Source organism: Poeciliopsis prolifica, unplaced genomic scaffold (assembly GCF_027474105.1).
Source record: "Poeciliopsis prolifica strain line A6 unplaced genomic scaffold, Auburn_PproV2 SCAFFOLD012, whole genome shotgun sequence".
NCBI classification, from domain to species: domain Eukaryota; kingdom Metazoa; phylum Chordata; class Actinopteri; order Cyprinodontiformes; family Poeciliidae; genus Poeciliopsis; species Poeciliopsis prolifica.
The window spans coordinates 8,014,997-8,032,459 of record NW_026562387.1 but is presented as its reverse complement, the minus strand read 5'-3'; the positions used below and the strand labels follow the sequence as shown (position 1 = coordinate 8,032,459).

General features: G+C 39.4%; 1 protein-coding gene and 1 pseudogene across 1 annotated transcript; both read left to right on the top strand.

Annotated features, from left to right (window-relative positions):
• The first annotated feature begins 1,096 nt into the window (after positions 1-1,096).
• Positions 1,097-7,628, top strand: LOC129364685 (sperm-associated antigen 6-like; annotated as a pseudogene).
• A 2,407-nt stretch (positions 7,629-10,035) lies between these two features.
• Positions 10,036-16,575, top strand: LOC129364686 (sperm-associated antigen 6-like). The gene is made up of 11 exons (XM_055037493.1): positions 10,036-10,101; positions 10,193-10,288; positions 11,061-11,227; positions 11,531-11,714; positions 11,916-12,121; positions 12,975-13,148; positions 13,236-13,388; positions 13,679-13,870; positions 15,776-15,892; positions 15,978-16,123; positions 16,262-16,575. Exons 1-11 carry the CDS (start codon positions 10,077-10,079, stop codon positions 16,365-16,367), a joined length of 1,566 nt encoding a protein of 521 aa, XP_054893468.1. The 5' UTR covers positions 10,036-10,076; the 3' UTR covers positions 16,368-16,575.
• The last annotated feature ends 888 nt before the right edge of the window (positions 16,576-17,463 follow it).

Sequence of the window (17,463 nt, the reverse complement as noted above, 5' to 3'; positions counted from 1 at the left end):
ATTTATTTATGTTACAAATAGATTCACGTTAGAAAAAATTCCAAGTCCTCGAAAAGCTTTAATTTGTGATCACCAGGAAATGTGTTGTATAGGCAACCTTAGATTGACAAAGAGGTCAGATTTTTAGTTCCATATGTGACACAAGTTTTTCATCACACAAATTAATACAAATATATTTGCTGTATATATTTGTACACTGTGTACAATGTGTTTTAAAAAAGAAATTATATTCAAGAACAAGAGATTTTTTAAAAAATAATTAAACTTGTGGGAGTTGCAATATATTGCTTTTATATATATGAAAATAGGTGAATAATAACAACAACAATAATAATAATAATTATTATTATTATTATATATGGATATACAAATATCCATATAAATATATTTGATATTATATTATAAATACAAATAAAATAGTAAATGTATTTAATATTACATCTATCTATCTATCTATCTATCTATCTATCTATCTATCTATCTATCTATCTATCTATCTATCTATCTATCTATCTATCTATCTAGTTATAGATATGTCTACACACACACACACACACGCACACACACACACACACACACACACACACACACACACACACACAGATATATATATAGATTTTTATATATTTTAAATATACATATATATATATATAATTTTCTCAACATTATTTATATAAACATTTTGTCATGTTCCTTTACCTCTGTGTGTATTAGAAGTTGTTTGAGCTGCAAAAATCACGTCACCTCATCCAGTACTCTGAAACTTTCTTGGCTTTTTACTTTTACCTCTCACAAATATGGGAATCAATTTATATAAGTTTCTAGAGGAATATCCAAAGTCATGCAACATATAAAACATGTCATGGTATTCTTTTCGGCTTTCCAGACATTTTAAAAATGTCGTCAGCGGGTCAAACCAACGGACCGGAACTCATTTCCGCTCAATGCGGGTCACATCCTCAGCTGAAACATCGCGGGAATAAAAAGAGGCATCACTCTGAAGGAATTTACTGAACCACAGTGACTCCTCTTTCATTAATAAACGATCTTTGACCTGAGCAAGGCTCATTCCACAGCCGACGTGTTGCTAAGGCAACTTAAAACAACAATAATACAGTTAGTTTCAGCAACTACGCACTTTAGCAAATAGTCTTTGAGATAAAGTAGTTTTCTTTATTCTTTTTGGCACAATGAGTAAACGAGAAATTATCAGAGGTGAGATTCGTGGCTGATCAAGCTAAATATTGATCAAGTTCAGCTTGAAGGTGATCAGACTGACTCCTTGTTTATTTTGTGCTTTTCAGTTTTTGAACAGTACCAGAAGGCCAGGTTGCAGTTTGTGCAAGCAGTTGCTGATTTTGCGACCAGATCACAAAACTGCGAAATCCTCCATAATGCAGGTAGGAAAGACAATAATAGTAATATTATCATCTGTCACGGATTGCAATGTTATCTTGCACCCATGAAATACATTTTTATAATTATTATTATATTTCAACCAATAAGATAGAAGCAAAATTTAAAAAAACAAAACAAAACAAAAAACAAATCCCATGCCATGTATCGCATGGCAATTCCAATGAATATTTCTACGTATCCAAGGTTAATTACTAAAACAAATAAACTCAATTTATCTTTTTTTTTTTACTCCAGCTTATTCAAATCCAAAACTATTTTATTGACACCAAAGGAAAATTTAATGAAATCAACCAAATGTTTAAAACCCCAACACACTGTAAAGGCAATATAGATTAATCAAACTGCAAAGAACAAATAAACAAAAATTCAAATAAATTAATAAACAAAGAGAAATTAAAGCAGAAAACATTGCATAAATAGAATGTGATAAACTTTTGAGATCTGTTTTAACAAGGTGGTAAATAAATACTTTTCCTGCCAATCAGAGCTGAATGTCTTCCTCAGTCTGGCTCAGCTTAAGTTTTATATTAGCATTAGCACTGTATTCTTAGGTTACTAAGAATACCTTAGTAAACTTCCAGAAACTGCAGACAAATTGAAGATCTTGTTCCAGAAGTTGAGTTCCTCAATCAAAACTCTTGTAACAAATATTTATTTTTTACTATGTTTATGGTTTAATTCATATTACAACCCATGTAAGCATGGGTTGTAATATGTTACAAGTCACCCATATAACATATATGTTATATAATATGTTCTCCTTCCTTGCAGTGACAAAGCATTCGCATAAAAATTACATTTGTTTTAATGTAATTAAAACAAGTTTTTTAATTACTTGTTAAAACAAGTAATTTTTTTCAACAAGTAATTAAAACAATTACTTAATTATAATCAAGTATGAATTTTCATAAAAATTCATTTTTACAGTGTCCTCTGCTCTTCTGCAGGAGTTATGTCCCTTCTCCGGTCCCTGATACGGGACACGGTCCCGAGCATCCAGCAGACGGCGGCTATAGCTGTGGGTCACCTGGTGGACCAAAATGACAATCTGGCAAAAGCTGTGGTGACAGAAGACATCCTGCCCCAGCTGGTCAACTCTCTGGCCTCACAGAATGTTAGCATCACTTCTCCTGGATTCATTCCTTAGTGCTACCAGGTTTTCTTCTTGTAATGTCAGCTTTGGAAGACATGAGAGTGTAAAGCGCAAAGACATAGTCAAAAAAGCTTATAAGTAGGGATACAAAAGCCTTTTGGAAAGAGGCTAAATCTATCAATAATACTAAACCCCCTCTCCCTTGCACCGTCGATGGCGCTTCTGAGGCGAATATGATTGTAGATTTTTGGCAACACCAGTATGGCAAGTTATTTACCTGTGTACAGAGTGAACCCTTCCAGGTTGACAAGGTTAGTACTGCAGAAACTATCAAAATTCACAAGGTCTATCAAGCAATTAAAGAGCTATCTGTAAATAAATCTTTAGGAATGGATCATATTTCAGCTGAACATCTAAAATTTGCAAGTTCAAGTGTAGCCCCTCCTCTTGCCTTGTGTTTCACTGGTTTTATTATGCATGGCTTTGTTCCTGATACCTCAATGAATGCTATTCTACTTCCTGTGATCAAAAACAAAGCTGGTAAAATTGGCAGCTCTGATAACTATAGAGCTATAGCTCTAGCGAGTACACTGTCTAAAGTCTTCGAACTAATTATTTTTTTAAAAAGATAGTTATGTCTACAGATAATTGATTGTGTAAATCATAAAGAACTATTTTTAAACTTGTGCCAAGCTGGTGCGTCAGAATATATAGTAAGATATCTGTCCTATTGGTATGCAAATCAAACTATGCAGGTCAAATGGGACAACTGTATGTCTGCATCCTTTCGTGTCAGCAATGGAGCCAGACAAGGAAGCATTTTACTTCTTATGTTGTTCAATTTTTATATGAGTGACCTCTCTAAGCAGCTGTACCTGTGTAGAACTGGCTGCATGGTTGGCAATACCATTATTAATCATTTAATGTATGCTGATGATTTAGTTGTTTGCAGTCCAAGGTCAGCTGGTGTTCAGAAGCTTATAGTGAACTACGTGATGTTAGATTCAATCCTTCAAAAAGTATAATCTTGATCTGTCGCACTAAGGAGGACAAAAATAGGGTATTTCCACATTTCAAGCTATGTGGGTGTTTATTGAATGTCTCAAATGAAGTAAAATATCTTGGTCACGTGCTGACAGAACGGCTGTCTGATGATGAGGACATTTACCGTGAGGTTCGTATGTTTTATGTTTTATGCTCAGGCAAATATCCTTGCCCTTGAGTTTGGATTCTGTTCTGATGAAGAGAAAGTGTACTTGTTTAGATCATATTGTACATCACTGTATTTTGCACACTTGTGGTACAACTATAAGAAAGCCAGTTTTCAAAGACTGAAGGTGGCTTATAATGATGCATTAAGACTTTTGTTAAAAAAGCCCAGATGGACCAGTGCCAGAGAACTGTTTGCATCCACTCGCGTCAGCACTTTGTTGGCTGTTTTAAGAAAGCTTATGCATAAACTCATTTGTCGTTTAAACGAGTCTAATAATAGAATTACCCTACTGTTGACTAACGTAAAATATAATGCAGTAAAATACTCATCTGTACTCTGGAGACATTGGTATGATTGCCTTTTAGATTCTAATAAATAAAAAAAAAAGCTCCTCTGTTAAGCAGCTGATGTGTGCACTTTTTTCCTGTGTTTTGTGTGCAGAGGTTTTATAAGAAGGCAGCAGCGTTTGTTCTGCGCGCGGTGGCCAAACACTCTCCTGACCTGCCCAGGCAGTAGTGAGCTGCGGGGGCGTCGACGCTCTGGTTCTCTGCCTGGAGGAGTTGACCCTGGGGTGAAGGAGGCCGCCGCCTGGGCTCTGGGCTGCATCGCACGACACAATGCATAGGCACAGAAAGAGAAGCTTTGATTTACATCTGCTTTGTGACAGTGGAGGCAATAATTTGTTATTGTTATATTAGATTTCTGAAACACTCATTTGCACTGTTTTTTTTTTTATTTTTTAAAGGAACTCTAAACAGGAAAAAACAAAACAATCAGTTTTACCAATGTCTTGCCTTTTTCTCCACGGCCTCTCTGTGTCACTGTGCAGCTCTGTCAGAGGCTGTGGTGGAAGCAGGAGCGGTTCCCCTGCTGGTGTTGAGTCTCTTGGAGCCCGAGATGGCCCTCAAACGCATCGCAGCCTCCACACTCAGCGACATCTGCAAACACACGCCAGAGCTGGCCGAGACCGTTGTGAACAACGGCGCCATCGCACACCTGGCACAGATGATCCTCAGCCAGGACGCCAAGCTCAAGGTGAGCCTGCTGGCTGATGAAAGGGTCAGAAACTCTGAGAAACAGTATCTTAGTAAAAAGACATCATATATTAAAAACTATTCTAAATATGCAGCTTAATTTAAATAGTAATGTATTTGAAATCGATGTCTTGTTTGATATTTTCTGAGCCAAAAAACACATACATATGCGTATGTATATGTGTGTTTGTATATGCATGTATATGTTTAGAAATTTCTAGTTTTATAAAATAAAAAGTTTTTTTTTCACAGTTTGGGACAATCAAAAAATCTATAAATATGTGATAAAAAAAATACAAACATTTATTATGGATCTGTCTTGGGGATTTCAGAGTAACCTTTACAGCTTTGCAGAAAAAAAAAACTGATTGAAAAAAGTCTAATGTTTCAACGCAGCATGATCTTCACGTTAAAACACAAACGTTTGAATGTATGTGGCGCCGTTTTCCTGAAAGAAACATGTCTGAGCTTCAAAACTGCCAGTTATCTGTGAAGCTTCTCTGGGGTTTGGTTGTCTCCATTCAGAGGCAGGTGTTCTCCGCCCTCAGCCAAATCAGCAAACAGTCCGTCTTCCTGGCCGAGACGGTGATCATGGCCGACATCTTCCCCGCCGCCTACGTCTCCCTCAAAGATCCGGATGATTACGTCAGGAAGAATGTTGCAAGCCTGATGAGGGAGGTGGCAAAACAAACGCCAGAGGTACAGCTTGCTCATGTTTCGAGGTCACCAAGAAAGCAGACGCACTGAATGAAGTGTTTGTGTGTGTGTCTTTCTGCAGCTGTCCCTGATGATCGTGAAAAGCGGTGGGCTGTCAAAGGTCATCGACTACCTAGGAGAGACCCGTGGACAGTTGCGGCTCCCGGGCATCATGATCCTGGGATATGTGGCTGCTCACAATGAAACCCTCGCCATGGCCGTCATTCGCTGTAAGGTGGGATCGTCAACCTCAATTTATTTTTTGTGACCACATAACAGCACTTCTGAACTTTCAATAATTTTTATTTTCATTATTAAATATATGAAAAATGTGGCATGCATTTTTATTCAGCATTCAAAATTCAAATAAAATAAACTGAGGTTTGTAGTTGCAAAAAGGTGCAAGTTATTGATTAATGGGTTGATCTGAAGTTTATTTACAATGTTACTTAATCTATTAGAACAAATTTTAGTCTACTGCACCAATAATCAACAGTTTATTGTAAGTAGGTAAACTTTTTGCATCCCCAAGTTGTAAACTTTACAAAAAGTGGACTTTTAGAGGGTACTATGAATATTTTTCTATGAGATCGTAATCATTAGTTCGCTGGACACTTCCTGATGTGAGCCTTCCTGTCCTGCAGGGGGTGCCCCAGCTGGCCCTGTGCCTCTCAGAGGAGCATGAGCAGCACATCAAGTCGGCCATAGTGTGGGCAATAGACCAGATAGGTCATCACACCTCTGAGCATGCCAAGGTGGTGGCTGCAGAAAACCTTCTGCCCAAGCTGCTGGCGTTCTACATGGACGCCAGGAGCTCAGAGGACCTGAAGGCCAAGGTAGGAAGTGCAACAATTGTTCTGGACACCAATAAACACATGAAGTAATGAGATATTATAATCAGGATAAAGTCAAATTATACAGAGTTTGTATAGGTGCTTAAGAATGCTTGAATTTCAATTAGGTGTTTTAAAAATTTTAAGTGAGCATAAAAGTTCTTGAAAGAGTTGATGTTCAAGCTGCACAGTTTTGTAATAAAGTGCAATCTGACCTTTGATTAAAAGCCTAAATTTTAAGACCTTTTTTACAGTCAAAACCAGATATTTAGGTACATGTATATTTTCATGCACCTAATAAAAAAACAGACATTTTTTTTCTCGCTGTCTGAAGTTAAATCAGGCTAAGTTTCTCTTGTTTCGAAGCAATCAGAATTGCCTAAATTATTTTATGCAAGACATAATTTTTATATTTAACATTACTTTGCCACTGCTGTAGAATATCAAATGCTACCACAAAACATACTAACAGTTATAACTGATGTCATATAAAAGTGAATTAAAACCATCTTTTAGTTAATTATTATAGTTTTTACCTCTATAAAAAAAAAGTGCTGAAAATGTTTGAAATTGTATATCGAAAATGCCTGAATCTTACTGTTGGAAACATGTTGAATGTTTCAGAGTAAGAAGGCGCTGAAGAACATCCTGCAGAAGTGCACCCTCATCCAGGCTCTGGAGCCGCTACTCTACGACGCTCCCAGCAACATCCTCAAACACGTCGTCTGCCAGTTCAGCAAGGTGGGGGGGACATCTCCAAACGCCCCGGCAAAAATCTTTGCCTCTCATGCGCTTATAAAACCTCCATCTCTCTGGTTCTCAACAGGTGCTTCCCCATGACAGCAAGGCCCGTCGTTTGTTTGTGACCAGCGGTGGAATGAAGAAAGTCCAAGAGATTGACAAAGAGCCGGGCTCTGCTTTGCAGGAACACATCAACACCATCAACAACTGCTTCCCTGAGGAGATAGTCAGGTGCAGCTCTGATAACTTCACCACCAGTGTGCCCATTTGGTTTAAACTAAACTCCGTTAAAAAAAACCCAATGCCATCAGAATTAGGATATTCAACTCAATATAACCCAGTTGGTTTATGATGTGTTTGTGTTTTTGCAGGTACTACTCACCAGGCTACTGTGAGGAATTGTTGCAGCGGTTAGAGCGCAACCAGGAGGAAGAGTCACTTCACATTCCTCCTTCTCCTCAACCTGAGGGGCAATGAATGTTTTTGTACATTTCATATATGTGTTTTTTTTTCACAAAGATTTATTTGATAGTGCTATTAATAATACAGAGTAAGCTTTAAGATACAATTAGAACAGTTTCTGTATCTGTATCGCTCAATTGTATGAACAACGTTTTACTGTTGCATTGTGTAAAACATCTAAATAAAACATTTTACACTTATGCAGAAAACACACGTCTTCATTCTGCTTTTCTCCTGAGACATGCCTTTGCACGACAGACAAAAACATTTATTAAAATACTATAGAATCAAATACGAAAAATTATTATTACAAGTTTGGTTCCGATACATTACTGCGGAACGTATTGGTTTTATTTTGGCTTTGGAGGAGCTAAGAGTGAATGAACGTTTAGTTAAACTTTTCAAATAAAATAATCCTGTTTATTAATACAAAATAAACAATATAGATGTAAACGGTAACGTATAAAAGAAATGTGGAGCAATTATGCTCAAATTTGCACAAACATGAGCCCATTTGTTGCAGAGATCTCTGAAGTCTATTCCTGTCATGATTCTGGCCCGTCTGTCTGCTCTGTTTTCCTCCACAGCTCTCATCTCTCCAGTCAAGCCCATGCTACTGCGCTGCAGTGCAGTCAGGCATATAAATTAAACACTATATAATAATAATAATAATAATAATAATAATAATAATAATAATAATAATAATAATAATAATAATAATAATATAAAAAACTTACTGTTGCTGTCCTGGAAATTTTTTTTTCTGGATTCTAAGTTCGTTCTAATTTATTTTCTGGGTTTCAGTAATAGGCCTCTCCCTGCATAATAATCTAAAAATGAATCAAAGTAGAAAACTGGTCTAAATAGTGAGTACTTTACAGTTTCTATACTGAGCACAAGATCACAGAGAGAGAGCGAGAATCAACGCTTCTGAACAAAACATGACACTCTGGACAATCATCGGTTCTCGGTTCCGAGTCCATCTGAACTCCGACGAGCGTCGCGGACTGGCGCTGCGCTGCAAGTCCCAGGACCGGTTCGGTCTGAGGTCCACCTCTCCAGGCTCTTCATGTTAATGTTAAACAGGTTCCGCCTCAGAGGAGAGCAGCATCAGCATCGTCTGGACCGATGGAGGCAGAATAAGCTGCATGAAGCTTCTCTCAGCATGCTGAGGATGCTGCATGCGGCTTCAGGACGCATCATGAGGCAAACATTCAGCCTCCTGCTGCTGCTGCTGCTGCTGCTGCTGCTTCATCAACTCTGGAAACATGGAGAAAAGCAGAAAGTTTCTATTTGTCCTCGTCGTTTCTGCGCAGCGCCATTTGTTGTTGAACTTCCTGATGATACTTTGGCACTTTAAAGAGTTGATTCGTTGAACTTTCCACAATGATCATCTGACATTTGTCACCGTGGTTCTAGAAAAAATTGTTAACTGCATTTTTAAAATAATGCTTCGGGTAAAACATGACACTTAGTACTATTTCACTTTCTCTAGAAATTTGGCGAAATGAAATAACAGGAGAGACACAATTTCAGGTAAGGTTTCCTTATTTATTTATGTTACAAATAGATTCACGTTAGAAAAATTCCAAGTCCTCGAAAAGTGCACCAGGAAATGTGTTGTATAGGCAACCTTAGATTGACAAAGAGGTCAGATTTTTAGTTACAGAGTCCAGCTCGAGGACTACAGGCCTCCAAATGTGGGTCGCGCTTCCCCTGCGCCATCACGGCAGGACCAGACGAACACAATGTGTTTTTATGATGACAAAAGTTCTGTTGGAATATAAGATAATTTTTAAATGTTGAATTTCAGAACATGTTTCCACAATTAAGCTTGTGGCAGTTGCAATATATTGTTTTAATATATAATAATACTAGTAATAACAACAACAACAACAACAACAACAACAACAACAATAATAATAATAATAATAATAATAATAATAATAATAATAATAATAATAATAATAATAATAATAATAATAATAATAATAATCCTTCCTTCTTGCTGCAAAGCAAGAAGGAAGGAGATTCTGAGTTTGTAATTTATATGGATATTTATCAAAATGTAGAGGGAGACATGAGCTAGACCTCATGCTCAGAGCTGAGCGCTCAATAAATAAATAAATAAATAAATAAATAAATAAATAAATAAAATGCAGCGTCATTTTTTAAATATTACGCTGCATATTTGTGCCTAAAAAATATCCATGAAATAGGTAAGCAATAATAAATAAATAACATGGGCTTGACTAAAATTGCTACACTTGACCTATTTGCAATAAAAACTTGCGCACAGAACTACAAATTGTTCCATAATAAAAAAATAAAAAAAAATATCTGTCGATCAATTGTGTTCAATGCGGGTCACATCCTCAGCTTAAACATCGCGGGAATGAAACGAGGCATCACTCTGAAGGGATTTACTGAACCGGAGTGACTCCTCTTTTTTTAATAAACGATCTTTGGCCTGAACAAGGCTGATTCCACGTCCTACGTGTTGCTGCGGCAACTCAAGACAACAATACAGCTAGCTCCAGCAAATACACATTTTAGGAAATAGTCTTTTTTTTCTTTTTGGCACAATGAGTCAACGACTGATTACTAAAGGTGAGATTCGTGGCTGCTTTTTACTTCACATTGACGCAAGTTCAGCTTGAAGGTGATCAGACTGACTCCTTGTTTATTTTGTGCTATTCAGTTTTTGAACAGTACCAGAAGTCCAGGTTGCAGTTTGTGCAAACAGTTGCTGATTTTGCGACCAAACCACAAAACTCCGAAATCCTCCATCATGCAGGTAGGAAAGATAGCAATATTATTATCTGTCACGGATTGCAATGTTATCTTGCACCCATAAAATAAATTGTTATATTTTAACCAATAAAATGGAAGAAGAAAACAAAATCTATGCCATGTATCGCAAAAGATTCTAATGAATATTTCTACGTATCCACGTTTAACTACTCAAACGAATAAAATAAATGTATCTCTTTTTTTTTAAACTCTAGCTTATACAAATTCAAAACTGATTTTATTTAATTTTCCTTTGGTGTCAATAAAATAATCAAATGTTTAAAACCCCAACTCACTGTAAAGGCAATTTAAATGGATCAAACTGCAAAAACAAACAAACAAAAAGTGATTAAAGCAGAAAACATTGCAGAAATAGAATGTGATAAACTTTTGAGATCTGTTTTAACAAGGTGGTAAATAAATACTTTTCCTGCCAATCAGATCTGAATGTCTTCCTCAGCCTGGCTCAGCTTAAGTTTTATATTAGCATTAGCACTGTTGCTAAACTTCCAGAAACTGCAGACAAATTGAAATTCTTGTTCCAGAAGTTCAGTTCCTCAATCACAACTCTTGTAATAAATATTTATTTTTACTGTGTTTATGTTTTAATTCATATTACAACCAATGAAAACATGGGTTGCATTATAAGTCACCCAGATAACATATATGTTATATAATGTGTTCCCCTACCATTTTAGTGACAAAGCTTTAGCATAAAAATTGTTTTAATATTTTCATAAAAATAAATTTTTACAGTGTCCTCTGCTCTTCTGCAGGAGTTATGCCCATTCTCCGGTCCCTTATTCTGGACACGGTCCCGAGCATCCAGCAGACGGCAGCTATGGCTCTGGGTCACCTGGCGGACAACAATGACAGTCTGGCAGAAGCTGTGGTGACAGAAGACATCCTGCCCCAGCTGGTCAACTCTCTGGCCTCGCAAAACGTTAGCATCACTTCTCCTGGATTCATTCCTTGCATGAGAGTAAAGAGCAACGACATTGTCAAATTCTGGATGACAGACACTCTGTAGGAGTTGTAGGGCTGAGTCAAAACCTCTGAATTTGATGATGTTGGGCATTTTGATTGTTTGTTAAGCAAGTTAAACAAATCATGTAAAAAAACAAAATATATTATTTTTCCCTTAAAGAAAAAAAAAATCTTGAACATGCAGTACCATTGATGGGCACTAGAAAACGTTGGCTTGAACAGCTGATGTGTGCACTTTTTTCCTGTGTTTTGTATGCAGAGGTTTTATAAGAAGGCAGCAGCGTTTGTTCTGCGCGCGGTGGCCAAACACTCTCCTGACCTGGCCCAGGCAGTAGTGAGCTGCGGGGGCGTCGACGCTCTGGTTCTCTGCCTGGAGGAGTTTGACCCTGGGGTGAAGGAGGCCGCCGCCTGGGCTCTGGGCTGCATCGCACGACACAATGCATGTAGGCACAGAAAGAGAAGCTCTGATTTACATCTGCTTTGTGACAGTGGAGGCAATAATTTGTTATTGTTATATTAGATTTCTGAAACACTCATTTGCACTGTTTTTTTTATTTTTTAAAGGAACTCTAAACAGGAAAAAAACAAACAGTTTTACCAATGTCTTGCCTTTTTCTCCACGGCCTCTCCGTGTCACTGTGTAGCTCTGTCTGAGGCTGTGGTGGAAGCAGGAGCGGTCCCCCTGCTGGTGTTGAGTCTCTTGGAGCCTGAGATGGCCCTCAAACGCGTTGTGGCCTCCACACTCAGCGAGATCTGCAAACACACGCCAGAGCTGGCTGAGATCGTGGTGAACAACGGCGCCATCGCACACCTGGCCCAGTTGATCCTCAGCCAGGACGCCAAGCTCAAGGTGAGCCTGCTGGCTGATGAAAGGGTCAGAAACTCTGAGAAACCGTATCTTAGTAAAAAGACATCAAATATTAAAAACTATTCTAAATATGCAGCTTAATTTAAATAGTAATGTGTTTGAAATCGATGTCTTGTTTGATATTTTCTGAGCCAAAACGAAATATATGCCAATTTGAAAATGTTCTGTCATTAAAAAAATGTCTCAAGATTTAATAATCAGCAATTGTCTCTTATTTATAAAAACATATAACTTATCTTAAAAATCGTATTTAAACTAAGTGAATTCAATTTTATCATCAAATTAAATATAAACATTGATGTTTGTATTTGTAAAAGTGAAGAGGCACTTTTGAAAAATATACTGTTATAATTTAATATAATCATATAATTACACAATTTAAAGACAAGTTACAGTTGAACATAAAATATATATGTTTTATATATTTTAATTTGATACATATATATGTGTGTGTGGGTGTGTGTGTGTGTATGCATGTATATGTTTAGAGATTCTTAGTTTTATGATGTAAAAAAGTTTTTTTTCTTTACAGTTTGGTACAATCAAAAAATCTATAAAATTTCAAAATGTGATTAAAAAAATAATACAAACATTTATTATGGATCTGTTTTTGGGGCATTCAGTTTTTAGTCTTAATCATTTTAAGCAAATTCAGAGTAACCTTTACAGGTTTCCAGAAAAAAAAAAGTTTAATGTTTCAACGCAGCATGATCTTCACGTTAAAACACAAACGTTTGAATGTATGTGGCGCCGTTTTCCAGAAAGAAACATGTCTGAGCTTCAAAACTGCCAGTTTTCTGTGAAGCTTCTCTGGGGTTTGGTTGTCTCCATTCAGAGGCAGGTGTTCTCCGCCCTCAGCCAAATCAGCAAACACTCCATCAGGCTGGCTGAGATGGTGATCGAGGCCGAGGTCTTTCCCGCTGCCTTCGTCTCCCTCAAAGATCCGGATATTTACGTCAGGAAAAACGTTGCAACTTTGATGAGGGAGGTGGCGAAACAAACGCCAGAGGTACAGCATGCTCATGTTTCGAGGTCACCAAGAAAGCGGACACACTGAATGAAGTGTGTGTGTGGGTGTTTGTGTGTTTTTTTGCAGATGTCCCAGCTGATCGTGAACTGCGGTGGGATGTCAACGATGATCGACTACCTGGGAGAGAGCCATGGACAGCTGCGCCTCCCGGGCATCATGATGCTGGGATACGTGGCGGCTCACAATGAAACCCTCGCCATGGCCGTCATTCGCTGTAAGGTGGGATCGTCATCTTCAATTTATTTTTCGTGACCACTTAACAACAGTTAAGAACTTTCGATTGTTTTTATTTTCATTACTAAAATGTGTAAACGGACATTGTTACTTAATCTATTAGAACTAATTTTAGCCTACTAAAGCATTAATTAGCAGTCTATTGTAAGTAGGTAAATTTTTTGCATCCCTAAGTTGTAAGCTTTAGATAAAGTGGATTTTATGAATATTTTTCTTTGAGATCGCAATCATTACTTTGCTGGACTCTTCCTGATGTGAGCCTTCCTGTCCTGCAGGGGGTGCCCCAGCTGGCCCTGTGCCTCTCAGAGGAGCATGAGCATCACATCAAGTCAGCCACAGTGTGGGCAATAGACCAGATAGGTCATCACACCTCTGAGCATGCCAGGATTGTGGCTGCAGCAAACCTGCTGCCCAGGCTGTTGGAGCTCTACATGAACCCCGGCAGCTCAGAGGACCTGCAGGCCAAGGTTGGAAGAGCAACAATTGTTCTGGACATCGATTCAGAACGAACTCGTGCAGTAATGTGATATTTCAGATTTCTTTTGGCGCATCATATTCCAATTGTGATTCAGTCAAATTAAACAGGTTTTGTATAGGTCCTGCGATACTTGAACTCCTCCACTTGGAACAGAACTCTCCCCTACCTCGAGAAGGCACTCTAATCTTTTCCGGCTCATGACCTTGGCTTCGGAATTGGAGGCACTGATCCTCATCCCAGCTGCTTCACCCTCGGCTGAGAACCGCTCCAGTGAGAGCTGCATATCGTGTCCTGGACTACATCATCTGCAAAAAGCAGAGATGCAAACCTAAGGCCACCAAAACGGATCCCCTCAACACCTTTGCTGAGCCTAGAAATTCTGTCCATGAAAGTAATGAACAGAATCGATGAGAAAGGGCAGCGCTGGCGGAGTCCAACTCTCACCAGAAACGAGCCCAACTTACTGCTGGCAATGCGGACCAGACTTCATACAGGGACCTGACAGCCCGTATCAAAGGGCCGGGTACCCCATACTCCCAGAGAACCCTCCACAGGGCTCCCTGAGGAACATGGTCGAACGCCTACTCCAAGGATCCTGCTGAGGGTGTAGAGCTGCTCCAGTGTTCCACAACCAGAATGAAAACCACACTGCTCTTCCTGAATCCGAGGTTCGACTATCCAACGGACCTTTCTTTCCACGACCCCTGAATAGACCTTGCCAGAGAGGCTCAAGAGTGTGACCCCCGTATAATTGGAGCACACCATCCGGTCACCCTTTTTGAACAGGGGGACCACCACCCCAGTCTGCCAATCCAAGGGAACTGCCCCCGATGTCCATGCGTTGTTGCAGAGTCGCGTCAGCCAACACACCCTACAACATCCGGAGCCTGAAGGAACTCCAGGTGAATGTCATCCACCCCCGGGACCCTTCCACTTACGAGCGTTTTAATCATCTTGGTGACCTCGTCCCCAGACATTGGAAAGCCCAACTCATAGTCTCCAGGCTTTGCTTCCTCAATGGAAGATATGTTGGTGGGATTGAGGAGGTCTTTGAAGTATTCTGCCCACCAGCCCACAGCGTCTTGAGTTGAGGTCAGCAGCACACCATGCCCACTCTAAACAGTGTTGGTGTTGTACTGCTTCTCCCTCCTGAGACACTGGATGGTGGAACAGAATCGCCTTGAAGCCGTGCGGAAATCGTTTTCCATGGCCTCTCCAAACTCCTCCTATGCCCGAGTTTTTGCCTCAGCAACCACCCCAGCCACTTCACCCGTTGGTACCCATCAGTTGCTTCTGGAGTCCCAGAGGCCAAAAAGGCCTGATAGGTCTCCTTCTTCAGCCTGACAGCATCCCTCACTGAAGGTGTCCACCAACGGGTTTTAGGGTTGCCACTGCGACAAGCATCAACAACCATGCGACCTCAGCTCCAGTAAGCCACCTTGACAATGGAGGTGACCTGTATCCGGGCGAGGGAACACTAAATCTAAGGTTCTTGTTCATCATAAGGAGTCTTCAGGCTGCGCTTTGTCTGGTCCCTCACCTACCTGCCTTGGGTGACTGCATTGGGTGACCCTACCAGGGTCATGAAGCCCAGACAGCATAGCTCCTAGGATCATTGGGACACTCAAACCTGTCCACCAGGATAAGGTGGCAGCCCAAGGAGTGCAATCAGAATTGCCTAAATTATTTTATGCAAGACATAATTGCATAGAATATCAAATGCTACCACAACACATACTAACAGTTATAACTGATGTCATATAAAAGTGAATTAAAACCATCTTTTAGTTAATTATTATAGTTTTTACCTCTATAAAAAAAGTGCTGAAAATGTTTGAAATTGTATATCAAAAATGCCTGAATCTTACTTTTGGAAACATGTTGAATGTTTCAGAGTAAGAAGGCGCTGAAGAACATCCTGCAGAAGTGCACCATCATCCAGGCTCTGGAGCCGCTACTCTACGACGCTCCCAGCAACATCCTCAAACACGTCGTCTGCCAGTTCAGCAAGGTGGGGGGGACATCTCCAAACGCTCCGGCAAAAATCTTTGCCTCTCATGCGCTTATAAAACCTCCATCTCTCTGGTTCTCAACAGGTGCTTCCCCATGACAGCAAGGCCCGTCGTTTGTTTGTGACCAGCGGTGGACTGAAGAAAGTCCAAGAGATTGATGCAGAGCCGGGCTCTGCTTTGCAGGAACACATCAACACCATCAACAGCTGCTTCCCTGAGGAGATAGTCAGGTGCAGCTCTGATAACTTCACCACCAGTGTGCCCATTTGGTTCAAACTAAACTCTATTAAAAAACCCAATGCCATCAGAATCAAGATATTCAACTCAATATAACCCAGTTGGTTTATGATGTGTTTGTGTTTTTGCAGGTACTACTCACCAGGCTACTCTGAGATCCTGTTGCAGCGGTTAGAGGTCAACCAGGAGGAAGAGTCACTTCACATTCCTCCTTCTCCTCAACCTGAGGGGCAATGAATGTTTTTGTACATTTCATATATAAGTGTTTTTTTTTACAAAGATTTATTTGATAGTGCTATTAATAATACAGAGTAAGCTTTAAGATACAATTAGAACAGTTTTCTGTATCTGTATCGCTCAATTGTATGAACAACGTTTTACTGTTGCATTGTGTAAAACATCTAAATAAAACATTTTACACTTATGCAGAAAACACACGTCTTCATTCTGCTTTTCTCCTGAGACATGATTTTGCACAACAGACAGACGACAGCGTTCAATAAATAAATAAATAAGGAAACCGAAATTGTGTGCCTCTTCTGTTATTTCATTTCGCCAAATTTCTAGAGAAAGTGAAATAGTACTAAGTGTCATGTTTCACCCGAAGCATTACTTTAAAAATGCAGTTAATTTTTTCTAGAACCACAGTGTCAAATGTCAGATTATGTCAGATGATCATTGTGGAAAGTTCAACGAATCAACTCTTTAAAGTGCCAAAGTATCATCAGGAAGTTCAACAACAAATGGCGCTGCGCAGAAACGACGAGGACAAATAGAAACTTTCTGCTTTTCCATGTTTCCAGAGTTGATGAAGCAGCAGCAGCAGCAGCAGCAGTAGGAGGCTGAATGTTTGCCTCATGATGCGTCCTGAAGCCGCATGCAGCATCCTCAGCATGCTGAGAGAAGCTTCATGCAGCTTATTCTGCCTCCATCGGTCCAGACGATGCTGATGCTGCTCTCCTCTGAGGCGGAACCTGTTTAACATTAACATGAAGAGCCTGGAGAGGTGGACCTCAGAACCGGTCCTGGACTTGCAGCGCAGCGCCAGTCCGCGACGCTCGTCGGAGTTCAGATGGACTCGAAACCGAGAACCGATGATTGTCCAGAGTGTCATGTTTTGTGCAGAAGCGTTGATTCTCGCTCTCTCTCTGTGATCTTGTGCTCAGTATAGAAACTGTAAAGTACTCACTATTTAGACCAGTTTTCTACTTCTTGGATTCATTTTTAGATTATTATGCAGAAAAGTTTTATTACTGCAACCCAGAAAATGAATTAAAATGAACTTAATCCAGAAGAAAAATCTTCCAGAACAGCAACACTAAGTTTTTTTTAT